At 39.3% G+C, this 22014-nt stretch overlaps 2 protein-coding genes across 2 annotated transcripts; both read right to left on the bottom strand.

Moving 5' to 3' along the window:
• Positions 1-536: 536 nt before the first annotated feature.
• LOC145787779 (protein Wnt-4-like) lies at positions 537-11482 on the bottom strand. Its single transcript, XM_082599606.1, has 5 exons — positions 11259-11482; positions 10096-10195; positions 4207-4689; positions 2612-2752; positions 537-1426 (listed from the first exon to the last, which is right to left on the bottom strand). Exons 1-5 carry the CDS (start codon positions 11405-11407, stop codon positions 1127-1129), a joined length of 1173 nt encoding a protein of 390 aa, XP_082455732.1. The 5' UTR covers positions 11408-11482; the 3' UTR covers positions 537-1126.
• A 2883-nt stretch (positions 11483-14365) lies between these two features.
• LOC145787671 (chymotrypsin-like elastase family member 2A) lies at positions 14366-20496 on the bottom strand. Its single transcript, XM_082599466.1, has 7 exons — positions 20412-20496; positions 19325-19404; positions 18728-18849; positions 18144-18277; positions 17472-17633; positions 17040-17194; positions 14366-16610 (listed from the first exon to the last, which is right to left on the bottom strand). Exons 2-7 carry the CDS (start codon positions 19385-19387, stop codon positions 16353-16355), a joined length of 894 nt encoding a protein of 297 aa, XP_082455592.1. The 5' UTR covers positions 19388-19404; positions 20412-20496; the 3' UTR covers positions 14366-16352.
• Between the last annotated feature and the right edge of the window lie 1518 nt (positions 20497-22014).

Raw genomic sequence — 22014 nt, 5'->3', positions numbered from 1 at the left:
ATCTGCTAAAGATGTAGACCTGATAAAGTGGCTATCTGAGATACTTTTGCAAAGTAGTCTACTTGCATAGTCATCTGTGGGCTGCATACACAAATGATGATGAAAATCCTAGTTTGACTGAACAGTTGTCACCGCATTGTGCGTGACATGATACTTGTTTACACAAATGCTTCATACGTGAGCTCAGTTCCGCTTCTATGCTTAGTCAGCAATTTTTTTCTTTCTTTTTGATATGTTTTATTTGTATGCGCTTGTTATATATCAGAGTTAAGGTAGCAAACCTCTTTGTTTTGTGCACATGTATCCTGTGTTGTTATATGTACGTGCATTTTAATCTCAACCGATAAAGCAACTTAAATATCACCATTAGATTCAACTTGATACACGAAATTGCTCAAGGCTTTATTACATCACCATAAGGTTGAGAAGCGCTGTTTTAGACACCTACAATAATAATAATAATCATGCTTTTATTTGCGCTCATTGCGATAACATAGCCTACAGTACACTGCGATCACTGATGCGATACAACAGACGACAGGAAGCAGCGAAGTGACATAATTATAGTCTTCGAGTCAGCTGCTCCCCTTATTTTGGCATTTGTGAGGAATCCGTTGCAGATGTATACCACACGACAATCGTGTGTATTGTTTCGCAAATTTAGCGCATTTAATTCGAAGCAATTAACTTTGTAAAATTCATAAATTGGTGTTGAAGCTATTCTTATTCAAGGGCTTTCATTGTAGGCCTATGTTATTGCAAGTAAGTGTGAAGTACTTTTAGTTAGTGTTGTACGTTGAAACTGGAAAAATGGGAACACAGGGGCATTTACCAAACACCAGCGCATGCCAAATAAGTTAGTGCAATCAATTAGGCAACCATATAATTAAGACTTCTAATTTTAAACTTTCACCACCCAATAAAAAATGTATGTCCTCAGCAAAACAACACCAGCTTAGTAGCCTACAGGGTATTGCTGCTATCAGTTTTAATTTTTAACTTGTGGTGATTGCTGCAATCCTTTGCGAACATATTTGCACATGTTAACGCAAAACCAATGCTCCGTTCTTTGAAGTGTGTTGTTCTTTTCTTGTTTTCATTAGTATGATTACAAATTGCCAAGCATTCAGCGACAAACATATTCCGTAATGGTTGTGTTACAAGTCTCGCAGTTTACAACACAGCACCATTTGAACTTGCAGTGGCATTTTGTTGCTACATGTCTTTCTCTTGAACTGTAGCCTCTGCCGCAGCAAATGTTATTGCAATTGTTTGGGGTTGTTGGGTTGGGGTTGCATAGTCGTCCTTTGGTATTACATGATTCCGGGGATTTTCGTAAATATCCGAGACCGAGTTCCCCGTACGGTCGATGGGAGTTCCCTTTTGCTTTCAGATAAGGTCGATCGTGTTTTCGTATGACGTGAACCTGTGCAAAAAAGAGTGTATTGAGATGACTACGCCATTATGTAGTTAGCTCGTTGTGAGGATACCTTGAGTCCGGTAGAAATGATGTCACTGGACACCCAGATTTAAACGCTCATTAAAACAAAGACACAAAAAGGAAAAGAAAAGTATAAATAAAATCAACTAGGAAAGAGTTGGTTGTCCTGCAAACATAAAAGTCATCTCAAAACAAAAATAGATTGCATACAAAAGCATTATAACTGACCAGATCCGTGTGAGCATCTTATTGCTCCCTTCCAAACGAAATCCAATAATGGGCCGCTATATTTAGTAACAGCTTTTAAAAATAGGGCAAGAAAGCGTTAGGTTGTAGCCACAACCTATTTCAATGTAGAGAAAAAGTTTACAGTCATCATTTTAGCCAAGAGTAAACAACTGTAAGATTTTAAAAATAGCAAACAGGCTCAGTCGACAATGCAGTAGAGGATCTGGAAGAAGTTAGGGAAAGTAAAGTTTGATAGAGGTGTGCGGGGCTTTTCTTCCGGAATATTTATGCAAATGTTATTTTGTTGTTTAGGCATTTTTGGCGCAATAATGTTTTTGTTTTTATCAAGACATAGGTGGGCCTCCAACCAGGGCCGGATTTAGCTCATGGGGGGCTCGGAGCACTTTTACATCAAGGGGCCGCCGGGCAAAAAAATTTTTCGCGCCTTCGGCACGAAAAGCTACTTCTACGTCTACAGTAGCATTAATCCTGCACCGCACAGCATTTTGTAGAAACTTCAAAAGCTAAAAAAAAAACAAACACAAAATCACATTTTTTCCACGTCGGGGGGCTCCCTTTAAAAGGGGGGCCCGGGCCTCCTGCACCCTCTGCCCTCCCTTAAATCCGGGCCTGCCTCCAACCAGGGGGTTGGGGAAGCATTAACAGGCCTTGCATGATTTAAGTTACTGATTATCGAGTTTTGTAGCAAATTTTTTTTAATTGTCAAAAAACATTAATCATACCAAAATGAGTGGGCCTCAAAAAAGTTGTGCTCCCCTCCCTATAACTAACGAGTACATTTTTTCAACTTTTCTGCGCCCCTGGGAAGGTTTTAGGCCCCAAAAATCATTAGAAGATGAAATATACATGATATTCAAGATGAATTTTAGGTCTCGTAATCTGCCAATGCAACCAATAAGTCAAAGACTAAAAAAACTTTACCTGCACGGCGTTCCTGTAACTTTCCTTCAAGCTTTTTCCAACTTCATTGAAATCTGGTAAACTTCGCCAACAAGTCACCACGTCACAGCTACTTGACACACCATGGCACTTGCATTGATGACGCATCAAGTTTCCTACAGTCTGAAAAACACCGATGTTTCCCGTTTGACCAAGCTGAATAGGCACGTAAGAGTATGACCTTATGTGGAGTTGAACAGCTTGATATCGGCAAAACAAAAAATGACAAACAAAAACTGATCAAAAAGTTAAACAATTATAGCTTAATGACATGTGGTATTACATTGGATTGCACGCTGTAGAGATAATGAAGACTGCAACTACTATATCTATAAAAAGTTACCCTGGAGCCAAAAAACGTTATGAAGGGTTAACAGGTAGACTTGCCTATATGGCGTTTTGTTGGAATATTCAATGCTTAAACTTTTTTAACCAGTGTTCCCTTTAAGATGCGAAAATGCGCAGTAACACTATACCGTTTGCGCATTGTGATTTGATTTCTGCGCATTTCTACAGAACATATCTGTGTGCTGTTGAATTAGATTTAAAATACAACTAAAATTGTATGTTTCAAACAAAAAGCATTGTCAGAGTCAAAAAATGACCAAATTAATATTAAATTTTGTCAAATTTTTCTAGGGGGCAAGCAACTGTCAGCTTCTGTTGCTATTACCTATTAGGCTATAAAAAATATGACTTTTTCACTTTATGCAGATAAGCAAAAAGTATTATTATTTATAAAAATATTTTCTTACACTTTTATTGAGTCAAGCATGTGTGAAAACATCTCTAGTTTAACGCATATCAGTGAAGAGGTTTGCTTCTAAAATAAAATTTACTTTAGGATAAAGAATGTTGGTGCTGCTCATAAACAAACACTTAGGTCTTTTTGCGAAAATATTTGTTGTGAATACAAAAAAAGATGTACCTCTGCTTGATATGCAATATACTCCTCTGCAACTGCTCAATTATTAAAAATATCCTTTACCTCGAAACGATGAAATGACGTCATCAAACAATGCTGTCTGGTGGTTTGGTTTAGGCGTGTGATTGTTTTGAATCTTTTATCCTCGGACTGACGAAACCTTTGATATGTTATTCTCGGCAGTTTCGCAGACTTGTAGAGGCTTTGAACCACTGACACAGGGCCGGTCACCGAGATTGACAGAGTAAAGATTTCATATTGTTGTTGTCTGACGCTGAATGGAGAACCTTTACTCAAGCGCACACATCAAGAACCGAACCAGCACCGCTTGATCTTGAGTCGAGCGCTTAACCACTGAGCTATCGGAAGGAAAAGGTACGCAAGGCACTTCACAGATAGCTCACCACATCAGCGACACCTTGCGAGCTGCAATATGTCTATTTAAAGCAGAAATTACCACTGTGGGATTGGTGTAAGTGGTTGAAACCTCTACAAAACTACGCAATTAAAATTTGGAAGAGGTCTCTATTTTGGTGTATGGAAGGACTCAGTTAATTAAAACTATGCAAAATCAGGCCTTGGCTTATTCATTGTATGTCAATGCTATTTCATTTTTATGAAATTAATATGCTAATCAAAGTCAAGGCCTTACCTCTCGCCCTATTCTGTTGTTGTTTAAATTAACTGTGATTTCATTTTTTAAACGTTTTCTGTACTTCTTTCGCCTTGTTCTTCTTTTAGGTTGGGCTTTTGGCTGTTCTTGAATGTCAATAAACTTTCTAGACATTTCTTTCCCCCAAGCAATATTATCTGAACATCCTCCCCATTCAAATTGTTGCGACATTTGGGCATGGAAAGGCCATGATTTGTCACATCCACAGTCATTTATCAGCCCTTTGCTGCAGTCTCTTGTTACGGAATAAGCAACAGCCGCGGAACTGATGGCGTAAACAAAAGCAGATTCCCGTGTCCCGGATGTGAGGCTTTGTCCAAACACAGATCGCTTTCTGCGCCTCTGATGCTGCTGAGTGGAGCAGTTCCATCGTTCGCCATCAAACTGTCTCTGGCATTCTTCAACTGCCATGGTTGCACCTTGAGCTATGGAATGCATCATGGAGTAATATCGCCTGCAAATCTGAAAATTAAATGTGAATTACAAAATTAAATGTGAATTACAGCAGTGGCCGAGTGGTTAGCGCGTTGGGCTCGCAGTCGAGAACCTGCATGTTCGACTCCAGCCACCCGCACTTGCTGTTGTTTCTCTGGGCAAGAAACTTTACGATAATTGCCTCTACCCAGTGGTCGATTTCGAGTAATGGGTAGTACCAAATTTAAGTCATAAGTAGAGTAGACAACCGGAAACAGGCATTGCCGTCGGCTGCAGCGTGGGTCAGGTGTACGTCGGAAGGCGTACACCGATGCATAGCGCTCAAGTCCGCTTTCCCGCAATGCAGGATAAAAATAATAAAACAAAAACAAAACAAAAACTGAACAATATTAACCCACGTCATCAGCAAAAGCTAGACGTAATTTCATAATATAAACGACACGAATGACATCACCAATTGTCTGACCTTACGATTGAGGTTTCATCAGACAAACGTCACGCTACCAGGGGTTCTTTAACTTTTTGGACTGGGCCCCCTTGGCGTCACTTGTAAAACTTTGTGTGCCCCTTTTTTCGTTTTAGCTATGAATAAAAGTCAAACTATGTAATATTTTACATGTTTTAGATTTTAAAACAAACAGTTTTGTAGCTTTAATTTCTTGCACAAATTGTAACAGTTATACTCTTTCTCCATAATTTGTGTTTTAATACAAATGTTTTCGCATTTTTATCACGTTGGCGACGTTTTTGGTGAAATAATAATTGCATTTAGATCGACAAAAATTTATTTCACTTGCAACTTTTATAAAACTTTTGGAAATTAAAACTGGAATTGATTGATCAAAGTCAATTTGAATGGAAGTAGTATGTCTGTGTTTTATTATATTTAATTATATCTCTATCTTGATTTACTTTTTTTCTGAATCCGCATGGCCACACAACCGCTTTTCTGCAATTTTTACTTGCTGAGTCTTTAATAACAACACAAACAAGTTTATGAATGCGAGACGCTCAAAGTAAAAAATTCGGGAAACTTGTCACTTTTTGAATTTCCTTTGTTTTAAATCGCCCTTGTTGTTCTTACAAGTGTTAATTGTAGATCTATTTTTTACAACCGACGAAATAAAAGTTTTTTTTTCTCTCTCGTCTAAATTTGGTGGCTATGCACCTTTAAGATAACATTTTCCAAACACTGTTTTATCGATGCATATTTTAAACCTTTTGGTTTTGTTATCTTTTCCTTTTGTTGGTGTCAAACTCGTGTTTTTACTTTATTGCTCTCTACATGTTTGCACCAGCAATGAAAATATTGAATTGAATTGAAATCAAACTTTATTTTATATTTCTCATCATACATAGATCAAAAGGTTAAGTGGAGCACAATCTACTCTTCCTCGCATTAATGAGATGAAGATGTAGCTGCTTTTCGAAGCCATCAGTTTAATTCGTGGCTTAGTTGAAGACAACGTACCACCTTCGCGCCCCCCTTGGAGAATTTCTTACGCCCCCCAGTTTAAAAACCACTGCGCTTCTTCTTCGTCGTATGAGCTGTTCTTCTGGACTATATGTTTGGGCATGATGTCATCAGCCACTCGACAGTCTCGTCATCCAGGGCCTTCAGTCCAAGCGCTCCATGTGGTGGTTGATGGATTGGGCAGTCATGGACGACATGATCTACTGTCTGGTCTGTGGCGCCACACTTGCATCTTGGTGAGGGAGCCAGGCCCCATTTGCACATGTCTGAACGAAAGCGACCGACGCCGGTTCGTAGGCGGTTAAGCCGGACCCACGCAAGTCTTGCGAGGGACATTCCCGGAGGGTGGGGATCGACGTCGGGTAGGAAATCACGGAGTCGGGAGGTGTTGTTTTGCCACTCCATGTTCCATGTGTAGTTCGTCCAGTGTGCCGCACTTATTCCAAGATCTTCAACGTTGTTCAGAAGCTGTCGTGCGGCGGGCACAAATGGGCGTCTTGATTTCAGTCGCTGCTGTCCTCCAGGTAGGCGCTGAAATGTACTGTGGAGGAGGTGGTCGGGGTCCAGTGCGCGACGAGCAAGGGAAATCATGGCTTCTTTACGGCGAAGCTCAGCAGGTTGGATGCCTGCAAGGATGGGAAGGCAGTGCGTTGGAGTGGGACGCAGGCATCCAGTCACAGTGCGTAGTGCGTCATTGATGGCGGTGTCAATGTGGCGGGTGTGAGAGCTGCGGCACCACACTGGTGCGCAATACTCGGCGGTAGAATGGACGAGGGCCAAGGTAGCTGTGCGAAGGGTTTTCGCATCAGCTCCCCAGCCGGAACCCGCCAGCCGCCTCAAAAGTGCAACGCGCGCAGATAGTTTTTTGCGCAGTGACTCCAGGTGTCGTCGGTACGTGAGTGACCTGTCCAGGGTTACGCCGAGGTAGGTGGGTTCGGCGCAGTAGGGGAGGTGCTCGTCATCGGTGGTAATGTTGATCTCACGTTTTGCTTCCTTGTTGTTTAGGTGGAAGGCCGCCGACACTGTCGTTGCCTTGCTGAGCTGTAGCTTCCATTTCTGGAGATATGTTGATATAGTTGACATGTCCTGGCTTAGGTTCCTCTCCATTGACTGCCAATCTCCGGCTGGATGCAGGAGAGCCAGATCGTCTGCGTAAGCATACTTCCTGGAGATGGTGTCAGGCAGGTCATAGATGTAAGTGTTAAAGAGGAGGGGAGCCAAGACAGAGCCCTGTGGGACGCCGTTCCTGAGTCGACGTAGTCTACTTCGTCGGCCGCTACCGGTGGAAAGGGTAAAGCTGTGGTTTTGCACAAGTTCCATAATCATATGGACCATGTGCCTGTCAGGAAGGAGACGGAGTAGTTTGTAGGTAAGGCCGCTGTGCCATACAGTGTCCTAGGCAGCCGTGAGATCGACAAACACGGCGCGAGCCTTCTTTTTTGCCGAGAAGCTGTCCTCGATGTCTTGGGTCATCAGAGTGACCTGGTCTACAGTTGATCTTTCGTGGCGAAAGCCGGCTTGTTCCCGAGGGAGCTGAGGGTCTATTATCGGTTCGACACGGGCGTAGATAAGTCTTTCGAGTATCTTGAAGGGGATACAGAGCAGAGAGATGGGGCGGTAGCTCTTCGGATCCCCTGGGGGCTTCTTCGGCTTTGGGACTGCAACCACTAGGGCTCTTCTGCAGATTTTTGGGATGCGCAGGTGACGCAAGCAGCAGGAAAGGAATTCTTTTAACCAGGACCTCATAGAGGGGGCAGCTTGGAGTATTAGTTCCGGGCATAGGTGGTCAAGGCCCGGGGATTTGCCTGGCTTTAGGTGCTGGAGGGCGGAGGCAAATTCTTCTGGGGTAAACTCACCAGAGATGTTGCCCTCGACAGGTGTTGGGACCTTCCAGAGGTCCGTCATTTCCTTGAGGACGGACTTGTCTGATTCACGGTCTCTCGTTCTGTGCACTCCATTTTTCACAAGTTGTGAGGCGATGGCATTTGCTGAAATGGGGCATTGGCGACGAGAGGCACGTGATCTGCCAGTGAGGTTGTTGAGTGTACTCCATGCTGTGCGCCTGGAGTGCGTGAAGTCGATTGAGTCTATGGCTTCTGTCCAGCGCTTCTTCCTCTTTGAATCCAATCTTGCCAGCAGGGCTGTTGCTGAGTTGGTGGTGGCGGTACCTTGGGGGGAACGGAGGAAGTCGCGGTAAAGCCTGTCGCACTCCACATCCCAGCAAGGTATGTAGTTTTTCCGTCGACCTCGCGGGATGGAGTCTTTTGCCGCAGATGTGATTGCATCACAGAAGTCCTGGTAGGCTTTATCCACTTTGATGGTGTGTGGGGATGGGAGGTACTGCGTAGCTTCGTTTGTGAGGAAGCTGTAGTATTCCCAATCGGCCTTTCTGAAGTTCCATCGCTTGACAGGCTTGCTCGGAATAGGTGTGGCAAGCAAGGGGGCCGTGATTAGCGAGGGTCGGTGTTGAGACCTTGGGAACTTCTCTAACACACGTCTGTCCGGCTGGCGATCATCGGGGTCATCACTTGCGAAAGCCAGGTCTGGGTTCGTGCCAGTGTTCCAACGACCGGAGTGGAAGCTCGGTGCGCCCTTAGGATCGTATAAGAGGGCGAGGTTGTTGTTGGTTGCCCAAGCGGCCAGACTATCTCCGTCGTTGTTGATGGAGTTGTACCCCCAGTCAGTGTGGTGGCAGTTAAAATCGCCAGCGTAGAGGCTGGGGTGGGGGAACACTGGGATGGCTGTTGATGTTATCCGCGAAGGTGGGGGCTTGTAGACATTGACGATGTTGTAGCCTGCTACATCTACACAAAGCCACTCGATCTCCGATTGAGCTTGGGATTGGTCAACCAAGGACCAGCTCAGCCGGTCATGGACAAACGTGGCGAGGACGTGTTTCCTGCTGCAGGTTGCGCCTGCGAGTGTGAAGTTGGTTATTACCAACTTATCCACAGATGTACAGTGAGTCTCCTGGAGGAGGATGATGAGGGCTTGATGCTTGGTGGCCAGGTGCTCGATGATGTTGAGCTTGTTGGCCGTGATGCCCTCGGTGTTCAGCTGCAGTACGGTGGGTTGTCGTTACTTTTCGACAGTGCGAGCACTGCCGTGCCCTGAAAAGAGCATTTTCCTACCCACCCTGCGCTGAACAGTCTCATTAGCTCTTGCGCTAGACTAACTGCGCTGTGCTGCGCTGTGCTGCGCTGTGCTGCGCTGTGCTGCGCTGTGCTGCGCTGTGCTGCGCTGTGCTGCGCTGCGCTGCGCTGCGCTGCGCTGCGCTGCGCTGCGCTGTGCTGCGCTGTGCTGCGCTGTGCTGCGCTGTGCTGCGCTGTGCTGCGCTGTGCTGCGCTGTGCTGCGCTGTGCTGCGCTGTGCTGCGCTGTGCTGCGCTGTGCTGCGCTGTGCTGCGCTGTGCTGCGCTGTGCTGCGCTGTGCTGCGCTGTGCTGCGCTTCTAGCGCTGCGCTGTGCTACCGTGACCACTGCGCTAGACTAATACATAAAATAGCTCTACATTACGTAAACAGTAGCTGTACTGAAGATGTAGAGTTATAAATGCGGACTAAATCATAAATTTGAAGATCGAGCTTTGTCAGGGTTTTCACCTCATAATTTTAGGATTTTTCAGATTTATTAAACTAAGATCAACGTACAAGATTTCTGAACTGATATCAAGGATTTCGTTTTAGTACTTTGTTTACACTTTCTAATAATATTCAGGCTACATCAATCAACTTTTATCGAATTTACCATTAATTATCCAAATCAACTTTAGGATTTGGCATTGACATAAAAGGGTTAGCTTATTCAATATATCGTAATCACCCATCAAGATTATCTTTCATTATGCCTAAAGTCAGTGTCACAATATAAACTAATATTAAGGCTTAGACTAAACTTATTTGAAGTTGCATTTCAGTTTTGTCCAAACAAACTTGTTAAAGTTCTGGATGAATCAATCTTACTTGTTGTTGTTTGTCAGTCAGAAAAGACCCTTCGTTGCATAGACTGACGTAAAATGGCGTTTGAGTTTGGGTTCCCACTGCGAATACTTTACTGATAGATCTGAAATAGTAAGTTTTATATCATGCGGAAATGAGTAGGCTGATCAATTTTTGAAAAAAACAAAATTGAAATATTGAAACTTGATAAGAGAAGTTTTGGCAACACTCCCAACCAGCATACAGTCTTTTCAACGTCTGCACACGTTCGAATCAATGTAAAAGAAAGACTGGTTTACTGGCTTGGAAGATTTCAGATTAGCATCAGTGAGTTTTATTAAGTAGTTCACTGCATTTATTTTTTAACAACACGTGTGTCATACAATACACCACACTACAAACATATATGCCGATCAATCAACCAAAATTTCAAACAGAATTTATCTATAGGCCTACACAAAGGAATTTATTTTCACACGAGTCAGTTCAATCATAAGCAGCTAAAAATCGATTCAATCATAAACAGCTAAAAATCGATTCAATCATAAACAGCTAAAAATCGATTCAATCATAAACAGCTAAAAATCGATTGAACTGACTCGTGTGAAAATAAATTCCTTTGTATTACAAGGCATGTAACCGAGTCCTTCATATTATAAGCATTGTTGTGGGTTTGACACCTGTCAGAAGACATTTCATTTCCTTGAGAATTTACCTACTCGTATTTTTCAATTTAAAGTATTTTGTCATCCGAAAGAAGCCTACTGTGACATTAAGTTTAGTGTCAGTGGGCAAAAACGTGAAAACTTAAATATGGACTTCACATCAATCTAGAACTAGATATTACATAATTGTAAATTATCAGCTCGTTTCACAGAACAGAACTATACCAAAGAAACTCAGAACAGAACTGCAGAAGCTGCTGTTAGTTTGTGAACGGGTCTTCTTCTACACAAGCCATTCATGCATAACAGAGAAGGTTCACGGATTCATTTGGCCTTGGAGGTCACCCAGTGTAACTCAGTGTTTAACTAGAAGCCTATACACGTCATGAGAAATTCAATTTTCTGTTTGGTCAGCAAATGCTTTTTTGAGAAGTGTCAATGTCTTAGGCACGTTTGCAGCAACACAGTTTAACTTCATACATTATAAGTTCTACAAAACTATGTTTAGGTTAATGTACTTACAGCCATTGAATACCAGCAGCTATTCCGGCAACACTGATGTTAATAATGAAGATCCAACTGTATAGTTGCATTGCTGTAGGTGTCAAAATTCGATACTTGCAAATTGGCAGTAATCCGGATGTGAAAACATTTTGTTTATATCCATTCATTGTTATCGCGATATTTTAAAAGCAATTTGCAACCAATAGAAGTTAAAGCATAAAAGCATACACCTTTGATTTGGCTTACAGATAAACCTACGTAGCCTAAGCCTAATAAAATCGTGGATGATTTGCAATTTTATTTGTTTGCATATGTGTCTTCTGCAGTAACTTCACTTTAACATGTCGGTCCGTAATCATTTTTTTGTTCTACTTCAAACTGCAAATGAATGAAATATTGCAGCTTTTTTATGAACAGCTGTCATATTGTCAGCGCCTTCAACGTTGATTTTCATATTAACTGGATTATTTTTGATTACCACTAAGTAACTTCTGAAAAGTATTCACTGTTGCTACCGCTGCATTACAATACTTCTGATTGTGACGTATTTGGCATGGAGGTGATAACTGGAATCTTTCGAAAATAAACTAAGGTTTCCAATATGAGGTTTCCTAACAGCAACCTTTGCAGTTTGATTGACGGGAGCTTGTTAGAAGGAAAATGTAGAATATCGTTGATTGGTTTTTGATTTAACTCATTAATTATCTGCTAAACTAGCCGTCCATCTCCTTCTTGACTTTTACAACTTTCTTTGCTTACGCTCTACCATGGCTAGTTGGCTACCGTCCTATAGAAACACGCCTGATTTGTCACATTCTGCGAACTTTTCCAGATTTTGCCAACTCTAGGTAACTGTCTGATTGAAATTTTCTAAGAATGATATTTTAACGTCTTTTTTACTGTCTTTCCCGAATGACAGATTGGGTTTTTATTTCACCTGGCTTGCAAAACAAAGATAATGTGATTCAGTACATTTCAATCAGACTGTTAGCCGGACGATTTTTTAACTTATTTTTCTCTTTTTATACTGCTTCCTCAAGGCAACCAAAAGCTTTTATATCATTACGAGTTTGAAAAAAGTACAAAATTCTTATAAAATTTCGGTCAGGCAGTAGTAGCGGTAGTCAATATCTGCAAAATGTAAAAAATAAGGCCTTCAACTTCCAATCTAAATCATTTTATCTTTGCTATAGCTTGAGTTACAGCTTCTGTTGGTCCGATAAGCAGAATAATTTGATCTTGTTTTTACGTAGATCTAATGTCCCGTTCCATAAAACTAAACAATTTTAAAACCAATTCCGAGACTTTTTCCTCTTGGTGGAAGCAGCGTTGAGGACAGAGTGACTTGGTGGAAGGTTCAAGTTCCGCCTCACCTGATGCCTACACATTTCTTCCCATCACGTTTTTAAGCTTCATAAAATAGCTTTCAGTCTGCTTCACGCTCTCAATTATTTTCCGCTATGAAAAGTAGCCTATGCTAGTCCACACCTGTTCTTAAACCGATAAATGCATAGTGCCACCCAATTGATTTGATGCATACAATATTGCATATACATTGCCACTAGATGGCAATGCTGCTTAAACTTGATACGAAATCGTTTCCAAAATAAATATTCCTTTTCGTACATTTCATAGTCACTTTATTCGTGGCCTACAAATGCCAAAATTTGACTTATATTACACAAAATGAATTTTTGTTATGTTTTTAGACACAAAAGAATTTTTGCTTTCGACTGTTCAGTGCGGCAAAGATTTAAAACTTGTGTCAGACACTCAACCTCAATACAATCCTATTGAAAGTTTGAAGTACTTGTTTGCTGCTGAGGGCAGGCTTATCATTGGAAAGTGATAAATCTACCCATATAGTCTGAATATACACGGCTGTCATATCGAGGAAAGGTTATGCGGAAATTTTAGACTCTAACGATTGAACAATTACAACACGAAAGCACTTACAAAGCCAATAAGAACTCTTCAAAACAAGCCCATCTGCCCAAAGGATTTTCGAAAAGATTTCACAACTGCTTTAATAGCCATTTCTGTTTACACAAAGGACGAACCCGTTAGTTCTACTGTCTCTCCTTCAAACTGTGTGTATTTTCACCTAGAATTTGAAATACAGTTCACTACTGTGTATAAACTTTTAAATCACTTGCAAAGTATTCTTTCAATTTTGAATGTGTCTGGTTAGTCTGGTAGATCATTTTATAAAAACACATATTTAATGCTGGCTGAGATATTTGTATGATTTCGTGACGTTTTTGGTGTTTCATTTTTTTCTTTTTACATTACTATGATTGATTCTTTTAATTAATTATGAGATTAGTCTTTATGATTTATTTTGTATCTTCATCAAGGAAAGTCTTTTTTTATTTTCAAAGCCAGAGGTTAAAGGTTAAATTCAGAGACGTAGTCACAGGGGGGTTTGGGGAGCAATCGCCCCCCCAAAAAAAATTATATTGCCGTTCCTCGCCAAACAAAAATTGGTAGTTAATGCTGTCACGTCGTTTTAATGACATTGTGTTACATCTTGAATGACGTTTCGTAAATGTTTGGTTGCATCAGTACCAATATTATCAAACAAACTCTTTATTTCAAATATTAAAGTTTACCCTCCTCTTAAACAGTTGCTTTTTACCTCTAAAATTTTCTTTCTAGCCACGCCTCTGGTTGAACCCCACTCAATTCAAATGAACCAGTGAAACGCAGGTGTTGATGGGTCAGTGTATATCATTTTCGATTTGCAATTATTGTGTTGTTCTGTAGAAAATAAGTTGCCACAAATCAGTTAAACTATTCTTAAGCAGAGGTTCTCAAACTGTGCGTCGCGACGCCCTGGTGCGTCGTTTTCTTCAAACGAGTAGCACAATCATTTATTTTTCTATCTAAACTCAATTGTGGCAGCAAATTGTTCACAGATATTATCATCCCCCTGCATGTGCTGCGCATTCCAACTCACTGTTGTGAAATTGTAGCAATTGATTATGATCAGGCTATATCTTATCTGGCTTATCTGGCCATATTGATAAACTAAAGTTCACAGTTATAACGCAATAGGGCTACAATGCAACATTTTTTTTTAACAATTGCTTTTATTATTGCATTAAACAGAATTTCACCTGCTGGACATCTTATGCTACAACAAAAATAACTTTGTCAAGCCGTATCATCTTTGTATACAACAATAGTTTACCATGGAAAGGGTCTGTTCAAACTATTACTACAAGATTTCGTAAAATATCACTTTTACGAAATTTTTAATGTAGCCTAATCAACATTCTGTTTATAACATACCCACCAATAGTTATGGAACAACACGTTGACAACTGAATAATACTTTGATATTAATTTTTTAACATTTAGTCAGATATTTCAGACTAGCTACTGATTTATCACAATAAAGTTCAACTCGTTGTTTATTGATCAAAGCAAAACAAAGTAATGATATTGAAGCAATCTAAAATTGAAAGGATAGTCACAGCACACTACAATCAAAGCAAACATGAAAGAAAATGGATTGTTGAACGTCAAATATGTCGCGATCAAGGAATAAGAGTCAAAACAGATTTCTTCAGCTTTTTTCGACTACTCGAATTTACTATAAATATCTAGCAGCTCTGGTTCATCAACCCGTCACATTGGTTAGCGACGATGGACTTGCATACAAGTAGGCTATGCCATTTATACAATTTTCTTGCCAATGGGCAATTAATTTTAAATTCAAACTTGTTACATTTGTCAAAACATTGGCAGGTTTATATGGTCATAAGCCAAATAGTTGATACAAAACTGAACAGTTACACAACTGTCGGTATTTTTACTAAATTTCTAACATTCAAATTCTATTTAGCTTGCAGAAGGAAATAAATACTTAATGCCCATTTATCAGAATAAGGCAAGGATGCTAATATCAACCAATATCATTTCTAGATGACATGAATCAATGACGGGAATTATGTATGCGTCTACTCATAGCCGTAGGAGAACGAGGTGCAAGGGGGTAGTTACACTCCCACTGCAAAAATAGCCTTAAGTTGGGCGAAAATGTCCTTTTATTTGTGCAAGTTGTAAAGTGTTGCGTTTTAAGAATAGATTTGCAAAGACAATTTAATTAAATTTTGTTTGTAACCCCAAAAATGTTTTATTCTCCTACAGCTATACGTTTACTAACTTGTGTAGTTTTCACAAAATGTTAGTGCGGCTTTGCCACCAACTACATTTAGTCAAGTTGCATTTATCAGCAATATTTACTTTATGCAACTCTTCCGTCTGTCAAAATCAGCCACTTTGCACGTCTGTTACTATACAATGTTTGAAAACACACAAACATCTTGTCATTAAAAAGTCTACGCGCGCTACTCACCCATGCCATGACCTGCCATTGTAAGTATTCTACTTCTCGTGGACTTCGCTATTGTAGCGAGGCCTACGCTCTAATGTACAGTACTTTGTTTTTAGTAAGTTTTTGTGGATTTATGAAGCAATACAAAGCAAAGTGTTGAAACAAAGAAGCCCTTTTGTCGATTTTTATCCAGCAGGTATGCTTTTTTTGTTCGATCAAACATAAATGTGTTGTTTACAAAAAACACTGTTTGTTGTACGTGGTTACAGTAGTGCAACGAAAAAAAAAACTATCAACTTGGAATGCTTTGAATTAAAAGTAACAAAAATAAGTAACAAACGGTAAACAAACAGTTGCAGCCACACCAAATTTCACCTTCCATTTAGAAATCGTTTACACCCAGTAGACAACAGAGTGAGTCAGTTTAGAAATAAGTTGACTGATATGAGTCTGTTAGGCTACTGGTAAAACAGAATGCGTCTCTCAAATAAATTGCTGTTTTCACGACAAAATAATATGTACAGTTCGTATTTTTGATCAGCTTGCTCGCTTTTTCGTTTTTCGTTCAGACTTTATTGATTGTTTCACGTAGTTTGATGTTTCTTTTTGTCATTAAAGTCTTTATCTGGCTGTTTAGCAACTTGAAACTTTAAGGAAGAATTTTACTTGAATATTTACTGTAAAGTTTTAAAAACTTCTAGTTCATAATCAAAGCAACAAAGAAACCTTGGGTTTAGAGTGTTTTTAAGAGTTCTCCATTTTTTTTGTTTTTACTTTTGCTTCAACATTCTCTTGAGAAAAACTGAATCTTCAGCAGCATTTCGTCTTCCTCTATACCTTTGAAAAGCAACTGTACTTTCCGGCGAAAAATAAAAAAGAATCGACAAAATCCAGTGTTCATAATTCCTCACGTTGGTGTAGATCCCTGGGCTCTTCTGACGCCCGCAGCCGATTCCCCAAGAAACAATTCCCGCTACGTACCACGAACCATCGTCGAGCTCACAGGCAAGTGGTCCACCGCTGTCGCCCTGTGAAGCAACAATGCAGCTGACAATCAATTACAATCAATCAATCAAAATCAAATGACAATCAACATTAAAATGTGTAATTAATTATAGAACAACATTCGGCATCATTTATAAGCTGCAGTGGAATGTTTCTGTGTCTTACTCTGCAGTAAGTTTCATGTGTATCTTCAACACAATTTGCAACGACTAAACTATACCTATATTAATTTTAATGGAAAGCGATTTACAATAAAACTTCATCCATGAAGTTATTAAAGCCTTCCTAGATAGTCCAGAAAAGCGACCGACTGAGTGAACAAACAAATTGCAGAATCATTAACATCGTTAAACTTTGGGGATCGCTCGAGTAACGCAACGCAAGAGACGCGCTCGCTTTTGCGGAAATTATTAATCACTGATTTTAAAATTTACCAATAACAGAATTTCTACCTTGCAACTGTCTTTCTTTCCATTAAACCAGTCTCCTCCACACAGGTGCTGCCGAGCTCTATAGGCTCTCCCGAAGCGCTCCTGGCATGTAACGTAGTTGACGATAGGGATTTCGGTTTGCTGTAGTGTCAGGGAAAAGTAATTGCTATTTTCAGCTGAAAGTATAGACGATTTATTCATTGCATACATGTAAAAATAAGCACTAGGCCTATAGTTTTCTGTTGGAATTTGTCACAATATTTACGATGCAACAAAAAATAAAATACTTTTTTCACTGAGGTTAACGTAGTTTGTGTTAACCCAACACATAGCCTATTAACTTTACTAAAATTGAACATTATAGTATACGTAGCCGAATGTTCAAGCACTAGATGACTAAGTAGTTAGCGAAATTCCAAGTTAAATTCCTCATTATTTAATATTTTTATTAACCTGTAACACCCCATCCAGCGGTGTAGCATCTGTTCCATCCAGGAGGGGTGACTCGTCTGTTCGGTAGACAAATAGGGCGCACGTAAGCGTTGATGATCATTGCTTTGTCCAGCCGAATTAGGGCAACGTCGTTGTACGCGGAATAGGTCAAGTCACGAAATTCTGAAATAGCAAAGATACTTTTGATTCAATTGTCTCTGCGTTTTTATCAAAAAAAGAATGCCTATTTTAGCGTGCTTCTCTGGCTACTGACGTTTAACGATTCTGACAATCTTTCAGAATCTCGATAATAAACTGAGTGACATACGTTGGAAGTGATAGCACAAGAAAACGCTATCAGGCCGTTACCGCAGAAGCACTACACGTGACATACCTTTGTTGTTTTTTTGACGTGGAGTAAAAAACTTTAATTTATTAGGCTAAGTAATGTTAACTGCCAGAAAAAAACTGTCAGTATAGTAAACAAAACCTGTCCAAAAATTTTTCAACAAAAACAAACTTTGCAACGTGTGAGTTACAAAAGCTAAAAAAAGTGCATGGGAATAAAAACATGTGCAGTTAATAAAAATAAATTCTTTTTAATTCTTTTGAATTTTCACCTGCATCAGTGTTTGAGTCGGTTTAAGCCTAAGATCATACCACACACTTCACAAGCAACAACCAGCTGCTCACCAGGGTGAGGATAAAACTGCCGAACTCCTCTTTGCTGCCACCTGATGGCTGTAGTTGAATTTACGCTTCTGTTATGCATTCCCGCAGTAACTTTCCAGCTGGAAGGCGGCTCTTCCGGGAACTTGTTCGGCTTGCTATGAATATGCAACTTGGATTTTAAGGGCTACAAAAATTATTTAAGATTTGCAAGATATTTACATGTCTACAAACCAATCAGTGGAAATTGTTCATTCGATTGCTTGCATCGTAATAACGTGCAGAAATAAGATTGTCTTTCAGAAAGTGTATCCATATTTGAAACCACAACGGGAAATTTCATCAATTTCTCGTTATTGATTGTGCTCCATTAAGCTTACTTGTATGCAGAAAGGAAAACAAGTTGACAACAATATAATTTCTATGATGTGCAATATTAACAATACAATAAATGGTGATTTTAGTGGTTGAATTATGACATGTTCTGGAAAGTGAATTAAAAATGGTGGGAAACTTGGGTTGAAAATAGTTATTATAGACAATGTTTAAGGCGGGAGTAGTGGTTACTATAATGGAATATAAATGCACAAATTATTTTCAACACTAACGTTGGATCATCGAGACAATGAGCTGCGGTCAAAACCCATCCCTGGTTGATCAAAACTCCTCCACATGTGTGTCCTCTTCCTCTCAGTGGTTCAGTGGCGCTCCATTCAGTGTTGATGCTGACCTAAGTTATACATTCAGTTAAATTCAATCCCTTCAAATGCGTTGGAGCAACAGAAACGCCGGGATAAACAAATACCAGATTTATTGAGAGCCATTGATAGTGATGAAAATAGGAAAGACATGCAGATATGAAGATGTTTTTCATTAGGTTTGTAGAAAATGTGTTTTATGGCAGCAAACGAAAGTATAGTTTCAAAGTACTGTTTCTATTTCTTCAAGATATAAAGGAACAATTTCTTTTTCATGTAATCATGAAAAAGGCACAGAAACTTTATATTATTGAAATTTGGAAATAGTTTTTTTTAAGACCATATTAGTCTACTTGAATTCATTGATTTGGCTTTATAATTTAACAATCCCCAAACACACAACTGATTTTTTATCATTGCAGAAAACTGCAAAATGTCACAACAAAAAAAAGATTTTGCAACTTAAGACAAAAGATAAAATATTTGTGATGTGTGAGCCTTACTTACCATCCAAGGCCAAGTGTGAGGTTCGGTTTCAACTCCCCCAACTACTCTTTCATCAGGAATCATTATCTCTCGACCACATTCTGTAGTAGGAAAGTATTATGTCATTAGTGCACTTGGCTTGATGTAAAACGTTTCACTAGTAATGGTCGATTTACAAAAGTTGCTTAAACCAACTATTCCAGTGAATAAAACATGATTTTGATTAAATTTGTTTATGTTTTATTTTTACAAGATGACAACACAGGTATTGTTTGTTTCTTTAGGGCTGTACGGAAGGAAAATATGCGTTACTTTCAGCGCTTTACAAGACAGATAGTTTCAGGATGGCGCACAGAGGCGCATCTGGCGAGTTTTATTTAAAATGTCGGCTGCTCAGCCAAATGGCAGATTCTCCGTAACACCAAAAAGCGGAAACAGATATTGTGAGTCATCAATGCCACCTCTATGTGTCCTTCGTTGCCACGTTTCAATGGTATATCAAACGTTTTGATAAATGACGAGATTCAAGGTTGTCATTACCAATCAATTACTTTAGGCTCGTATTTTCACATCTACCGGGTTTACTGGCTAATTGTTAAAAGTCTCACATCCCTTTGAAGTTGTAAACTGAATTATATCAGCGGTTGGGCTACCGTAGCAAATAGTGATAGTGCTAGTCAGTTTAGAATTTAGATATTTCTTCGCTAAGCATGTTCAGCTATAGAAACAATGCTAACAGTAAGTCACTTTTAAAACTATTCAAAACCAAGTTATTTTTCATGTTGCTCCGTAAATACTGCACTAGCGAACGTGTAATTTATGTTACGAATACTAATAATTTTGCATTTTAAAAGTTGGAAATGAGAAGAAAGTTATTGTCAATTGTTTTGTTGGTAATTTGTTGGTTGAATTTTTTGCACAAAACTAACAAGGCCTACGCACAGTTAGTCCTTCAGGTCTGTGCAAACAATGCAGCGTACGTTCTCAACGTGAATAAACTCAGATACACTCCGCGTAAACTTCAATCCTGAAACCAAACACAAATTACGTTGTTTGTAAAAACATGCACTTTGTTGTAAGAAACCTTTAAAATTATTCTACAACTTACGTCTAGGAAGCCTTGCCGTTGTTGAACCGACAATATTCAGGAAACGAATTATGCAGAAAGCAATCCCCAAGATGAGCAGCGATGAATTCATTTCAGTGATGTTGATCGCCAACACAGTCAATAAGCAGCAACACAACACAATCTACTCTAATTTAAATTAAGCAACTAATTTGAGGGAACGAACTCCGTTCACGAGTCTACAAAAGTGTGAAGGATATTTGAAGCATTCCCCTTTCTTGCAAAAAATATTTCAGCATATTTATTTACCACTGATTAACTTTGTGCAAGTAGCCTACACTTTTTAAGGAACGTTAGTGAACAGATGAAATTACAAGTAGGCTACGTTTGATTCACATATAAATGATGGGTCGTTTGGGCTTATCTGATGTAGATAAATGCAAAATACCATAAAAAGGAAAGATAGGTTTCTTCTATAATTCATATATTTTAAATTTTGTATTGAACTTTCATTTTCTTGTCAATTTCTTTTATTCGTATCTTTGGTGTAAGTTTTGATGCCCCAAGTAAGAAGGCAAAAAAGCTGCCTCAGTTTCTGTGACAAAAATTTATGAATTTGAAAAATAATAAAAACGTAGTTAAAAAGTGGCTCAGTTTTTTGAGTACAAAATGAAAAATGCAATGTCAAAATTCAACAATTATGTTTTGTCAGCGTCTCCTTTATATGGTTAAAATTCCCTGGCTATGAATGACCGTCCAATGCGGATCGTCTCTTTGCAACAGAACGATTCTAGAGCACCAGTCCACTGCGATGGCACAAGTGTTGGTACTCCCATTCTGTTTGCAGTGAAGCAATCATTGCTCTGCTAACAAATGATTCAACCTCGGCTTTTATACTAAGTTCGTATGGCTAGAGGCTATGTTGTAAAAACAGCCAAACAGACAAAAAAGTTTTTCACCATTTTTTTTACCCGGGAAACGTACAAACGGACAAACGTGACCCAAAATGGAGTCAAAATTTAACGGCTTTTGTAAGCTTTACCAATTCGTGACGGTTTTCGATGTTTATGAAAACTTCGCTTTGTCTTCGTTTGTTTATATAAAACAGAAAGTCTCATACAAATAATTGTAAGATATTGTTATCATGACCACAAAAAGCTTAGAAAAGTATAATCGTGCAGCTACTGCGCTGGTGGATTACTCGGAGGCCAAGCTGATAGAAGGTTTACCAGCTTTACACGTTGATGTAAAAATAAACAAACAAATTTGCAAAACTGCAACTATTTAAACAATTCATTTTTGCCAAGAGTAAATTTCAGGTTCAATTTCCTATTTTTGATTAAAATTTAATATTAAAAATTATTTCAAAGCTCTCATCGTTTGAGAGTTCGATCAATTTCTAATTAGGCCTATAAGGAACAAATAGGCTTCAAACAATTCTCAAGATACAAACATGTCTGTAACGTTGTTTTCTGCTTTTGTTGATGTACGATCTCATTTTGGTTTTAAGCTCCAGATTCATAGTTTTTCCTTTAAGAAAACAAAAGTTAATATTGTTTTATTCCAGGATTAGAATCTCAGATTGATCTTCTTCGATTCGAAATCAAACTTGAGATTTCTATTTTTAATGTTTTTTGTAAGTTTC

This window comes from Aplidium turbinatum, chromosome 18, assembly GCF_918807975.1.
Source record: "Aplidium turbinatum chromosome 18, kaAplTurb1.1, whole genome shotgun sequence".
Taxonomy (NCBI): domain Eukaryota; kingdom Metazoa; phylum Chordata; class Ascidiacea; order Aplousobranchia; family Polyclinidae; genus Aplidium; species Aplidium turbinatum.
The sequence above is the reverse complement of the archived record's forward strand: the minus strand, read 5'-3'. Positions and strand labels throughout refer to the sequence as shown.

What these genes read in the sequence shown, in the direction of transcription:
- LOC145787779 (XM_082599606.1), bottom strand. Translation starts at nt 11,407, where the DNA reads ATGAATGGATATAAACAAAATGTTTTCACATCCGGATTACTGCCAATT. An exon ending in TGACTGACAAACAACAACAA is followed by an intron (nt 4,690 to 10,095) that starts GTAAGATTGATT and finishes TTTAATTTTCAG; the next exon opens with ATTTGCAGGCGATATTACTC. An exon ending in GTTACAGGAACGCCGTGCAG is followed by an intron (nt 1,427 to 2,611) that starts GTAAAGTTTTTT and finishes TTTTTTGCACAG; the next exon opens with GTTCACGTCATACGAAAACA.
- LOC145787671 (XM_082599466.1), bottom strand. Translation starts at nt 19,387, where the DNA reads ATGATTCCTGATGAAAGAGTAGTTGGGGGAGTTGAAACCGAACCTCAC. An exon ending in CTCACACTTGGCCTTGGATG is followed by an intron (nt 18,850 to 19,324) that starts GTAAGTAAGGCT and finishes TGTATAACTTAG; the next exon opens with GTCAGCATCAACACTGAATG. An exon ending in GCAGTTTTATCCTCACCCTG is followed by an intron (nt 17,634 to 18,143) that starts GTGAGCAGCTGG and finishes TTGCTATTTCAG; the next exon opens with AATTTCGTGACTTGACCTAT.